The sequence below is a fragment of the Periplaneta americana genome, chromosome 1, assembly GCF_040183065.1.
Source record: "Periplaneta americana isolate PAMFEO1 chromosome 1, P.americana_PAMFEO1_priV1, whole genome shotgun sequence".
Classification (NCBI taxonomy): Eukaryota; Metazoa; Arthropoda; class Insecta; order Blattodea; family Blattidae; genus Periplaneta; species Periplaneta americana.
In genome coordinates, this window is record NC_091117.1 from 77,083,443 (window position 1) to 77,097,468 (window position 14,026).

The following is a 14,026-nucleotide window of genomic DNA, read 5'->3' on the forward strand; positions in this document are numbered from 1 at the left end:
AGACGCGCCCCTTAGATTGGTTCTATTTATCATAAAACTGAGATTTAATAAAATTCAGATATAATGAATGAGTTTAAATGATGTCTCATAGAAGTTGAAGTATGAAGATAATAACTATTTTAGTTTACATGTAGCCTATTATATTGCGTACTTCGTCAATCTTGCTTCAAAATATAACACAAATATTGATTATACATAACGTAACGTACTTATTTTTGTCCTGGGATGAAGACATGTTTTGTTTTGAAATTTAAAACAACAGAATTAATAAGGTAAGCAATGTTACAAACATATCCAATGTCAAATATGACTAGAAATATTGGAATCCAATAATCTATTCACTTGAACTGTAAACTGCATCACTGAAACTAAAAAATAACTTATGATGTTCAGAAGTGTCTCCTTCCTGTTGTCTGAACTTAAAATGTACTCATTTACCACCTATAACAAGAACTGTTTCTCTTCTTCATCCTTTGTCAAGATGTTGTATTCCTATGCTAATTTTAAACCACTATCTGTCACATCATTATTTACTAGTAACTCTGAGAATATATGGAAAGCTAGCTTATACTGTGCGTCTGTTATTCCACTTACGAGGTTTAACATTCAGAAACTCAACAGATAACTCACATCTTGAAAAAAAAAAGTTTCTGGTACTAGAAGTAACGAACTGACTTAAGTCTTGTAACACTAGTTCCATAACATTCTTCTCACTCAGCATTATATTTATTCTTATTGATACTCTCTACGAGATCAGAAGACTACATACATTTTCAGTTCTGTTTCCTTGGGTACACGGGTATTGAAAAGAAACACAGCTCCTCAGTAGCCAAGTATCAAAAATGACCACAAAATTTCAAAGCCTCCTGGGAAATTTCATTGTCTGAATAAATATGTTGCCAATGCTTTAAGAAACATAAGTCACTGAAAGGTGGTTCCATGGCGTGTGAATACACGAACCAAGCTTTTACATACAATATGACGATGAACAAGCAAATTTCTCAGAGTGTTTCTTCTTCTGAGCGTTTCAAATAGAACTGTTTCTGAAACATGAATGTTTTAAAGATATATATTGCTTTTGGCATCAATTTGGCATGATGAAAGGCACCGGGAAAATGAAAACAATGTCACGGAATTAATTCTGCGCTCCTCTCCCAGAAACGCGACGGTGAGCTCCAGGAGTTCTTTGTAATCATCTCTGCACTGTATTTGTTACAGAGATCTCAAACAAAATTGTAGTATTTGTTCAAGAGTGTTACGCACGGACTGTTTCACAATTTCATCTGCAATTCCACTCTCTAAATTTTTAACGTCCATTTTTGGCCACTGATCTCTAATTTGCCTGAAGACATGTACATCTGGACCAGATGTAGATAATTCAAGCTTTGCAACAAATACGCTTACTAATACTATTTCTAATATGTGACATTGGCAAGTCGAATACAGCAAGTCTCTTTCCAGCAACTGCTGAAGTAAAACACAATCTCCTTCTTTCAAGTGACCTGTCTGAAGCTGTGGTATGTCTTAACTTTATCTGTGAAATAATCCTATGGATACTGGAAACAGCATGTTTCTGAAAACTTTTCTATTCTAAACTTTCTATACCTTGGAGCACCAGTTAATATTAGTCTATCGAGTTAATTCTTTTGTGAAGTAACTTTCGGATGACATTGGACAATTCTGGGGATGCATACAAAGAAATTCCAAAATTTATTAAGGGCCATAAATCAGATTGTGTGTTAGGATTTGGGTGGTTGTGTGGCTGATTTAATCATAATTTAATTTATTGTTGTTTTTAACACAATGGCTGATCACAAGGGCTCACATTTCCCTCTTGAGTCAATTGGTGAACATTCCATAAAGGAAGAATGTATGAATCCCTAAAACTAGCGCCGATTCCTGAGTAATGTATAACATAATAACGATGACGCTGTCGTTCGAATTTAAGGCTACCAGTTACTATTTATTTGTAATTAATTCCATAATGTCACATTGAACACAATCGGGCTCACCTCATCATAGTAGTTTGTAACAATAATAACAAAATGTTAATGAATATTAATTATAATCCAATGCTTGCATTGTGGTCTCCAAAAATCATAAATAAATATCTTCAATTTTGTGATAACTGATAAGTTCAATATTTATTGTATATTATTTCTTCGGGTGTATACAGTGTGCGCCACGGTTGGTGTTTTAATCCTCAAATAAGCATTTGTAAACATTCCAGCAGCGCCATGAAACTAGAGCAATTACTGTACGTAGAATATACGTGTACACGCTGAGCAACACTATCTCCATCACCACCAATTCAATAACACATCTCTGAAAACTTTATAGTGGTGGTTATAGTCACAGCCCAGTATATACAGTCACGAAGCTCAATACGTAGGAAATATGCATCCATAGATAGTTGCTAACCGCTAGGATCGCTACTATCGCCTCATCACTTACAATGTGAAACAGTACCGGCACAGTCTATTGTTCCTACATCAACTCAAGCTTCGTGACTGTATATACTAGACTGTGTTATAGTGGTAGAATTGTTTTTTAAATTTTATTCAACATAATGTGTATGTAGTAACATTCTTTATTGCATACATTCAAAATTATGTCACTTAATTGTAACTGTGCATGCTATACCAAGAAATCCAAATTGATTTTCAGTTAATTTTGTAAGTGCGTTGTAAAATAATTGTTTTTATGTCCAGTTTAAAACACATTCTTCTCTTCATTGTTACCATTATTAGCTTTATCAGTTTCACTTCTATCTCCTTTTCTTCACTTAGTAATTTCCTCAGGATTTTATGAATCTGTAGAAAAAAATATTGGTATTAACAACAGGACACCAAACGGATTTTTAAATTAAAATTATAATGTACCTTTATTTTGAGGTTGCTTTCTACGTCTAGAGCAAAAACATAGTCTGGATTTGAGATACATGTGTGTTGTTAAAAGATTCTTCCATGTTATTATAGTACAGATACAGAATTTCAAAATGGCTCGAGTCTTGGTAGCAGTCCTCCTCTATGTACGCAACAAGTTTCGCAAAACTGTCCAGAAGTAGCATACATTTAGACGCTCTTGTTTACTGCACATGCACAGTGCATTGTATTGGAACTTAAGTGGCCCAAATTTTGTTTCTGCGTCTGTACATAAAATAAAAATAATAATTATGTAAATTAAAAGTTTATTCTGTCTATTACTATTTAGCTAATTATTTTAAATCTAAAATAATATAATTTAAAACGGGGTACATAATGAAAGCATTATCACTTTTCTGAAGAAATTTCTATAATATTTGATGAAACTTTAAAACTTCAAAATGTTAAATTATTTTAAAAATATAATTAGGGGAGAGTCGGGTAGTATCGGACATCGGATAATATCGGACAGTGAGTTTCTTTCATCTACCACATGATAATAGTACCTGATTGACATGATTTCGTTTCTGTGATGTCGGATAGAGAAACGTAACCATGTCATTCAGGTACTACCATATGGTGGTAGATGAAAGAAACGCACTGTCCGATATACCCGATGTCCGATACTACTCGACCCTCCCCTAAATATCTTAAATATATTTCTAAACACATTTTAAAAGTTATCAATTTTAAAGTCTTACATTTTGATCTGTATCAGGGGAAGAACAATATTGTTTGTATACATCTGATGCATTTGATTAAGTAAATTTATAGCCTATGTGCATGAATTAATCAGCCTATATTGAATTTGTATTCTATAATTTCGGAATATATATTTTTCATAAATTGTCCTACTTGATTTCACGATATTATTCTTCTCTATGTTAATATTATATTATGTAATTTCATTGTAGCTGTAATTTTACTTTTAGTTTCTATTTTATTTTATTTATATATTTCTCTTATATTAATAATATATCTGAACTACGACCGAACACGAGCGCTGCTCATTCGGTTCTCAAATTTTATTAATATTGTTGTATCCTCTTTTTTATATTGAGGTATTATTTTATTTCAATTTATATTGTTTTAATTATATTCTGTAGTCTCACGTATTATTCTGTATTATATGTTATGTATTTTTTTACATTTGATGTATTTATTCGTAATACAATAGTTCACAAAAGTACATAAACTTAATAAATACGTTATGTATTAGGTTCTGTATTATAGTTTTTGTTTAAAGTTGAATAAAACATTCATTTTCATCTCAGAGAGCCTGAAATCTGATTAGTGTAATATGTAGCCAGTCAGCTATGTATGCATGGAGGTAAAAAGGAACTGAACACCCTATCCTATTATCTCATGGCTTACTTGCCTCATAAGTTGTACCTTGTTGGTATCACTTTTGGGTTCAGACGTGTCTTCGGACAGTTGACTAAACGACAAAACGATCATATTTTACAGTCTATTGAAAGTGTTACAAAAGAAAGAAGTTATTAAGCAGATTTACAAAGTAATTTGTTTTTATAGATCATTCGTTATCTCGTGAAACCTTCTTGTTTGTAAGGGGGAAAAAAAAGAAAGTGGACTGAGTTGTTCCCTCCCCCCGCTATGCTTCCACTTACAGCTAGCTAGCTCGCTTACCCCACTATAAGGATCTTCTTATGTGCTACGGCGCAAGCATGCATTTGGTTCCACTAGATAAAGAAAGATCTATAACACCACTCGTTTGGCATCCTGCAGTTACGTCTCCAAGTTAAATCTGCGTTCGGAAAGAATGTAAATCACCGTTCCTTCTCCCTCTGGAGTTTGTGACCTATGAATAAATACTAAGCTGATAAAGAGATCTTTACTGTTCCTGTCAGCGAATTGTATGAGATAGTGGTGAATACAGTGTATAGGAGGTGCTTAAAGTAAGTCATATTAGTAATATTAGTTGAGGCATACCTCATTGGAATAATTAACAATACAGTATTGAGTATCCATTGTACATGAAGACGATCTGAAATTGGATAAAATAGCCTATCAAAATGTTAGTTGGTTTGCTTTCTTACAAATGGCTTTTAGAGAACCCGTAACTGAACTCAGAGCTCGTCGTTGTCAATCATAATAATGAATTATACCTGAATAATATTGCAAGAAAATAAGATATGAAAATATCGCGTTAGGAAATAAAATTGGTGTGCACGGTGCATATCAAAGGAAACTTAAAATAGTCGTGGACAATGAAATAAATGAACAGGTTTTCTCTTCTAAATAAGTTATTTAGATTGTGTAATTAGCATAGATTGGATGAATGCTGATTTCAAAGTAAATACTGTAGTGTAAATTCCAGTAAATTAAACGACTGTATCGGGAGACATTTAGGAAAAAATATAACACGTCAGATAAAGTAGCTACTGCATAATTACTACGTTTTCATTGAGTATTCAAATCGATTTGAATACGTTTACAGTATTGAAACCTTCACGAAAACGGGGATTCAAAACTATCTGAGTCTCAAGGTCGATACACCTAAAAAGTGGGATCGTATCGCATTCAATATGATGAAAACGATCTTGATACGCTAAGAGCGTGAACGATAGTCATTTATTTGATCTGTCAGCTGTTTTACCAACAGCGAGTGTAATTCTGTGTTGTTTGGGTAAAGGGAGATAAGTCATACAAATGAATTTGGGGATAAATGAAAATTAAACTTCGGATCCTTATTGCAAATAATTTTCTACACAAATAAAACACATCTACTACTAGTATTCTTTTGATTTTTGCACATTCACTTATATAATTTAACTTATGTGTCCATCTGGGTAACAAAATTATGTATGTTGGAAAGGCGTGTTGTAACACAACATTTTGTTTTTTTGTTTTTTTGTTTTTTTGTTTTTGTTTTTTTTTTTTTTCCTGAAAATCATTATTACCATTCTTGAATAAGGCCAGAATATTACGTTTTCACGCGCCTCATTTGGAAAACGCAACCTTGTTTATGGCTTAGACCTACAGATAGTGACCAACATGCTAACATGTCGATAATATGTTAATCAACATAACTATTTTCAAAACTTGAAAACATGGATCGTGGAGGATCGTATTCAGTACGGATATGGATACATGAAAACGTAGTAGGCCTAAATATTACATCAAAGACTGTGTTATGGCATGGAAGCGAAACATGGAGAATATGAATCCAAAATAAATAACTATTATAAGCAGCACAAGTGTCGGATGACATCATCAGTTGAAAAACCAAGAGATCATAACAAATACCACCACAAAAGTTGGAAAGAACATAACTTAAAATGCCACATCATAGACTCCAATAGCAAATATCAAGGATTAATATTTTAACAAAATAATTTTATAGACATGACATCGTCCCACATATTTGCTTGGGAATAAGAACAATAAAATACATAGTAAAAACCTCCTTAATCCGGACTAATTATGGGGATAAGTTGACCAGTTTAACGAAACTTCGGATTAAGTAAAATAACGTAAAAGAACAGTAGAAAATGCATTAAGACTCCGTTTATAGCGACAAAACACAATTATTATGGTGTATTTAAAGGGCATAGCCCTAAATACACTATATGTGTAATATTGTAATTCCATAGTTCTAATGTATAAAAGTAAGTCTTAAAACAAGGTTCTTTAATTTCTTCAAACTCGTCGTTTTTTTTTGCCTGTCCGGATTAAGCAAAGTCCGGCTTATCGGGGTCCGGATTAACAAGGTTTTACTGTATTTATAACAAGTAACAATAAAGTTATATTTACAAATTCTTTTAGGTCAACTAACCTTCAGTTTTGGGAACGCATACTGGATCGGGTGGGCAAGGCGCTACGAAACACTGGCGTAGTTGTTTCATGATGCATTTCTGGTCCTCGGGACACTCCTTCACTGCACAAGTTGGAGCGCAAATTGCCGTTGAGATCGAAAATCCAGGCACACAATAGTAGCCACTCTTACACTGCAGAGGACATTCAGGCACTGAAACTGCTGCAGGGAGTGAAAATGAAAGTGGATTACTGTTGTGTGTCTTAAGTCCCATCCACAAATTCAAACGTAAATTTAATATTTATATGAAAGCTACGGACCACTCCATTAAAAACAATCATTCTTAAAGGGTTAGGTACAGCTTACAGCAGTAAAAGTTATGGAAATATTCAACATTTTTTTCCTCCATTTCTGTATCTTGTACAATAATGAAAATTGGTATGTGTAAAACATTGTCCTTCTGCTAAAGATAAAGGTAAAGGTATCCCCGTCACAAGCCATGAAGGCACTTGGGGGGGGGGGCATGGAGGTAGAGCCCCATGCTTTCCATGACCTCGGCACTAGAATGAGGTGGTGTGGTCGGCACCCCGCTCTGACCGCCTTTTACCCCCGGGAAAGACCCGGTACTCAATTTTATAGGAGGCTGAGTGAACCTCGGGGCCGTTCTGGAAGTTTGGCAACAAGAAAAATCCCGTCACCACTTGGGATCGAACCCTAGACCAGAGCTGGGCAGCAAGAGCGGATTCTACTCTCTCACGGGGAGCCATATGATTTCTCTTCATCCCCTTTCTTCCCCGCCGAACACCGCGCAGCGTTGATTCAGTCACGGATGAATATTAAGCATCCCCGTTTAGAGTCTAGATCCTATCTCAATGCCCAGGCCTGCCCTAGACCTTCCAGTCCGTTGCCAGCTGCTCTACCAACTGAGCTACCGGGTCCTTTCTGCTATATGAAAAAAGAATATTTTTACGATTTAAAAAAAAATTGTTTTTTTTTTTTTTCAGAATTCAAAATGTTGGCAGATCACTGTGCAGTGATGAAGCGTTCCCCTCATAACTCTTAAAAATATTAACTTCTTCATGTTCTCTCTTTTTTATTTTATTGCTGAAACTCATGTTTACAATATCATGCTCTTTCAACTACATTCCTTAATAAATAATATATATATTTTTTATTTTATGTTAGAAGAAAATACTGATATTTGGCCATTTTTTTAAATACATTTATTTTTATCAGACAATCTATCAAAGTTAGAGAAGTGATTTTGCATCATATTGTAGATATGACATGCATAAATACACACAAAAAAGTTCATAACAGAATGTTGGATAGTTTTTTAGTTATGTGGGAAACGCTTCATCACTGCACAGTGAACTTAATTTTGAGAAATAAATTTAAATGATTTTTTTTAATTGTAAAAATATTTTTTTCATATAGCAGAAGGACAGTGTTTTATACATACTAATTTCAATTATTGTACAAGATACAGTAATGGAGGAAAAACATGTTTAATATTTCCAAAATTTTACTGCTGTAAGTTGTACCTAACCTCTTAATGTGGAATAATATTCTGCAAAAATTGTACAGATAGTAACAGCACAGTCCTACTACAAAAAAGAGTAATTAGAATAATAGTAGGAACCAAATTTAGGGAATCATGTACGACCATTAAAAAAAATTACAAATAACGACCATGGCTTATGAGTATATTTTTTCATTACTAAACTACCTCGTATATAATCGTGAAAACTTTGTAATTAAGTCAACAGTTCATACCATAAATACGCGTCAAAAATGACTTTCATACTCTATTGGCAAGTTTATCGTGCTATCAAAAAGAAGAGCGTTATATGGCAGTAAAAATTTCTAATAGTCAGTAGTATGGAAAAAACTATTTCTGTATGCTTCACTTGCATTCCTGCCACACATGTGAATTGAGGCGGTGGTCGGAAAAATGGGTCTTAAGCAAAAGTCATGTTTCGAGAAAACAAAGATTGAAAGATTTATTTTTATGTAATTGCGATTTGAATGCATTTCCATAAAAATAACGAAGTTGGTAACAAAATGGAGCATTACGAAGAATTAACTCCACTTACAGTATAAGATGTTCTTAATTTCTTAGTAATACAACAAAACCAAGCTACATAAATATACATATATGGATACGAATCCATAACCCGTGTCCTAGCAATAGTCAGACAATACCGAGTCTGGACACAATAAGGTTACTAACAAAATGCCAGGCGCTATGTTGATGTGTTTCTCTGGATACAAGAACATGAATACAAAATTGAAAATTTAGATTGCAAGCTTTCAAATACATACTGCTGCTTATCATTGAAACTACTCCAAATTTTTCGAATGCCTTGTTTACTATGTAAGTATTCCTGCTTCAGCCTTCAATAAGGATAACTGTGTAAAAGTTTTGATATGACAAATTTCCTGTGAGATAAAAATTAAGCAGAAGAATATTTACACAGACTGCATTACTTTTTTGCGTCATAAGTTGTAACCATTTGATTTATACCACCGCATATATTTGACCTATCTCCATTTCTGATGCATTAACGTTCAGGTCTTAGGTTTTCAGTAGACTTCACACTGGTTTATTTTCTTTTCGATCCCAACAGATCGACATATCTCGCTCCCTCCATCTTTGCCAGCCAGGTTTCTCAATGAACAACCGACTTATTCTCTTCGGTTTCCTTTTGTTCCGAAATTTAATCCTGAATTCTAATTTACTTAAGAATATATTTTCCTACAACTGACATACTTTCTAGATGCCAGATTTTAATATTCAGTTTGTGTATTCTTTACTGTCTTACATTTTGTCATTTAGTGTGATTTAGATCTTAATATAAAATTTACATACATTTATTTAATTATTATTGAAAAATTAATTTTATTCTTATGTCCAAGAAAAATTTATTTTATTTTATCTCGTTATTTCTTTATACTAGGTGCCAACTGTTTGAGAAAGATGCTAATTGAAAAACTAAATTAACTACATGGTTTTAAGTGTTCCTGATGATTATACCTGGGATATTACAGTAAGGTAATTGTTTCTTTTCTTACAAACAAACAAACAAATAATTAAATAATTAATTAAATAAATAAATAATTAAATAATTAACTAAATAAATAAATAATTAAATAAATAAATAAACAGGCAAATAAACAAACAAGCAAACAAACGAAAAAACAAACAAAAACATATAAATAAATAAATGATACATTTTCCTACAACTGACATATTTTCTACTTGCCAGATATTAATATTAGGTTTGTATATTCTTTAATGTCATGCATTTTGTCATTTAGAGTGATTATGAGAGTTCTCACTGTATAATTTACAGAGTTTTCTTTAAATATTATTAATCAATTAAGTTTATTTTTATGTCCAAGAATATATTATTTTATTTTATGTCGTTACTTCTAGGTTATACCGTTTATACCAGATGCCTACTGTTTGAGAAAGATGCTAATTGAAATATTAAATTAACAACATGGTTTTAAGTGTTCCTGATGATTATACCTGGGATATTACAGTAAGGTATTTGTTTGTTTTGTTCCTTAAGCATTCATTTAACATTTTAAAAATATGTCCACGTTTCATAGATAACTACGAAGATTGGTAGAGTTTTACAGTATTCTAAAATGCCTATTTGAGTTTTTAGTATCTATTTCATGGTTTTAGTAGACTATATTATTTGAGTTTTTCTTACATAAAAATTAAGTTGAAAAATATGTACTAGTAGACCAGCATTTACGTTGGGATAAACAAATTGATTTCATGTGTACAAGTATAAGAAAAACAATTTAAAAATTCATAATAGTTCGAAATTTTATCACTAAGGAGGCATTGAGAATAATATTTTTAATTTTGGTACAATTATTAATACAATATGGTATAATAAATTGGGGTGGAGTTGCATCATCTGTACTTAATCCATTAACTTTATTACACAGAAAATTAATAAAAATTTGTCTGACCAAAAATAAGGGATTACCCAACAAATTTAATTCATACAGATTTTAATGTATTAACTATTGAAGAAATTTATAAATATTGTTTACTAACTTACTACCACAGAAATCAAATAAAACATAAATCTAATCGACATGAGTATCGTACTCGAAGACAAAAGTCTACTTTCTCATTAATTGAGCCTAAATGTCATACAAGTGCAGCTCTTAAACATGGTGCTAGTTTGGACCCAAGTTTGTATAATATAATTACAAACCATTTTTCAATTTTGAAATATTTTAAAATTGAATCTTTTGAAAAAGGAATTTGTAAAATTATCCATGATATATAATATTAACAAATGTATTTTTTACCTTTTATTTCTGTCGACTATATTCAAGTTTTTATTGAATATCACTGGCTACTGTCGGATTGTCAATTTATATTAAATGTGTATTTTTCTCTCTTTTTCTCTTTCTTCTTTATTCTTGTTCTTGTGTTGTATTTACTGGTTTGAATTAAGTTACTTACTGTATTCAGTCATCTGTCCTTGTAAAATTTATGTTATATTATTGACTACTACCACACTTACGGTAGTGGCTAGAAACATTTTTGTTTTATAAATTTAATTTGTACTCACTAGCTAGCTAGTTAAATAAATAAAAAAGAAGTATATAAATAATAAATAAATAAATATGAATCAATGAATGAATGAATGAATAAATGGAGTGAATAAACAAATGAATAAAACAAGCAAACAAACAGATAAATAAATATATAAATAATAAACAAATACGAAAACAAGTAAGGTAACTGTTTTGTTCCTTAAGCATTCATTTAACATTTAAAAATATGTCCACGTTTCATAGAGAACTATGATGGTAGGTAGAGTTTTACAGTATTCTAAAATTCCTATTTGAGTTTATAGTACCTATTTCATGGTTTTAGTAGACTATATAATTTGAGTTTTTGTTACGGTACATAAAAATTAAATTGAAAAATGTGCACTAGTATTTACATTAAATAAATAAATAAATAAATAAATACATAAGTAAATAAATAAAAATAAATAAGCCCATTACATCCCATTAGGGCAAGGTCGTCCTGCATCAAGCAGCGTGAGCTCTCCTTATACTCGTCTGGAGAGCTACTAGTATTTAGAGAGAGAATTTCAACAATGAACATCCTTATGAGATTGCATAATATTCGCTTTGTAGTTCGGGAAAACTTCTAAAAAAATATTGAAGTGTGAGGCCTTAGTTTCGAAGGTAATTTATGTAAATATGTCTGATATTACAATTATTTGTAGGTTGAGTGACCCTTCGATATAGGCTCAATTATGTGAAACAATTTCAATTACTGTTTCTGATGTTTAACCATGGAACTTAGAGAAATTATCTATGCGTGCTCCAAGCCCTGTTGGCCACTTGTCTCACTAAGATTTCCGCTGTTCCATTATAGGAACATTGGAGAATTTTGATGACATAACATTATAGATACCACATGAGAGGCAGCTTTACCAAAGTTTGAAATGTAAGATACGTCCAGGTGTCACGTTGTTATCTAGACTCTAAGGCAAATGTTGTGGGTTGTCGCCGCCACCGACGATCACATAGGCGCGACCAGTATTTCCAGTTCAAATTCGACGGTGCAAGTATTATACTGTATCATCTTGCTGCTTCATTTCTTCACAAAAGAAACAAATAAGAAAAGAAGAATGCGATTTTTGACCGAAAGTAACCAAAATTTTACTATTCTCCTCCCTTATACACTTTCTCAACACTAACATTATGTTCAATTGTGTAATCGTTTGAGCAGGAAATCTCATATATCTTATTTCTCAACTTTTATTATCAAGTAAAAAGTAACGAAAAATAATTATTATTTTGCTGTTCTGTCTGTCAGTGACGAAACCGTTATTTAAAGAGTGGGGGTAGATAGAACATAATACAATACTGTAGTATGCTATGAATGGAGAAAATTGAATTCCTGCCACCAAGACACATTAAGAACTCCCTAAATTACATTTAGAAAAGTTTCATTAATTATATCGCTGAAAAATTGTTAGAAGTAGTTACATAGTTCCACCTACGCTAAATTCGCAACACTGACTTAAATCTCGGGAAAGTCTGAATAATCACTGTTGGTAGCTGTGGTTAGTCATGAGTAGGGGGCGGATGTTGATGACCTAAAATCTACTTAAAATTGTCGTTAAAATGCCCTTAAACTAATGGAAAAATGACATAAATTTAAAATAAAATTACATTTAAATATTATTCACCGTATTCGCACCACAATCTCTTAAAAATTAGTCACCTTGTTTCAAGGACTGCCCTGCAAATCTCGGAGAGAGGAGACAACTTCCTGGAATTTGGCTAAGATAAAGAAAAGAACATGCAACAAAATGAAGGTTTTAAGGGAAAACTATAATTAATTCATTAACTAGTGGACTTACTCGTGTTAATTATGTAAGATTTTTGCGGCTTACAGCTGTTTCAGTGCTTCACGCACCATCCTCAGAGCCTACTAGATCTCGGCGTCATCTCGAACTTCTCTGCCTGTTATGTAAATCCACTAGTTAATCAATTAATTATATTCAAGTGTTAAAAGTAGTGTACGCAAGATTCAAAATGGAAAACTATAGATTTTAATGAGGGTTTACAATGTGTTTCAATCAGGGGTGGTCCATGTCAGTGCCTTCATTCTCCGTCTCCTTCCGCGCTTCACTTTTGTTACCAGATCTTCCAGATGAGGGAATGTGAATGACAAAACAAATTGTGAGCTCAGCGTGCATTCCTGCAAACTTTGTGTTAAAAATACCGTTTACTACAGTAGACATCCCTTTCGAACCTTGTTGAGGACACAACGTCCTGTCCAGGACATGGGGAAAGTTTCTCCCCTTCCAAACATAAATTCTAAAGACACTCTCGTACCGACAAAAGAACAGTAGCGGTCAAAGTCCTCATTTGAAGTAAGTTGCTGTCAAGTATTTTATATTACTTCCGTTGTGTGAAGTGAAACCTTCGGTGGAATAAGCGATGGACTTTAGAGTCTGTTCCGAACTATAGAACTCAAACTTCACTGTTATTCACTTATTCAGTAGGTAATTATTACTGACCTATTTGGTTATAAAATGATTTAACAGACCTATCGGTAAAGAAGAAAGTAAAATGCATTCCAAATGAAGTGAAAGTACTTCAAAGTATTAAAAATGACCAAAAAATGCCGAAAAAATATAAAAATGATCTATTAGTTCAAAAACGTCAAAAATGCAAAATATGCAATATAAGAAATTACTTTATTACGTTGCTATTAACACAGAAATGATTTCTATACTAATAGGCATCATCCTACTGTGCA

The 14,026-nt window shown here is 32.5% G+C and overlaps 1 protein-coding gene across 5 annotated transcripts in view; it reads right to left on the minus strand.

Annotated features, from left to right (window-relative positions):
* The window catches only part of LOC138696877 (keratin-associated protein 10-4-like), a 113,632-nt gene that overhangs the window by 53,856 nt on the left and 45,750 nt on the right, over nucleotides 1–14,026 (minus strand). For all 5 annotated transcript variants that reach the window (XM_069822373.1, XM_069822364.1, XM_069822340.1 and 2 more), the window contains one exon: nucleotides 6,721–6,921. In XM_069822373.1, coding sequence (XP_069678474.1) covers nucleotides 6,721–6,921 — 201 coding nt within the window. The remainder of the gene's footprint in view (nucleotides 1–6,720; nucleotides 6,922–14,026) is intronic.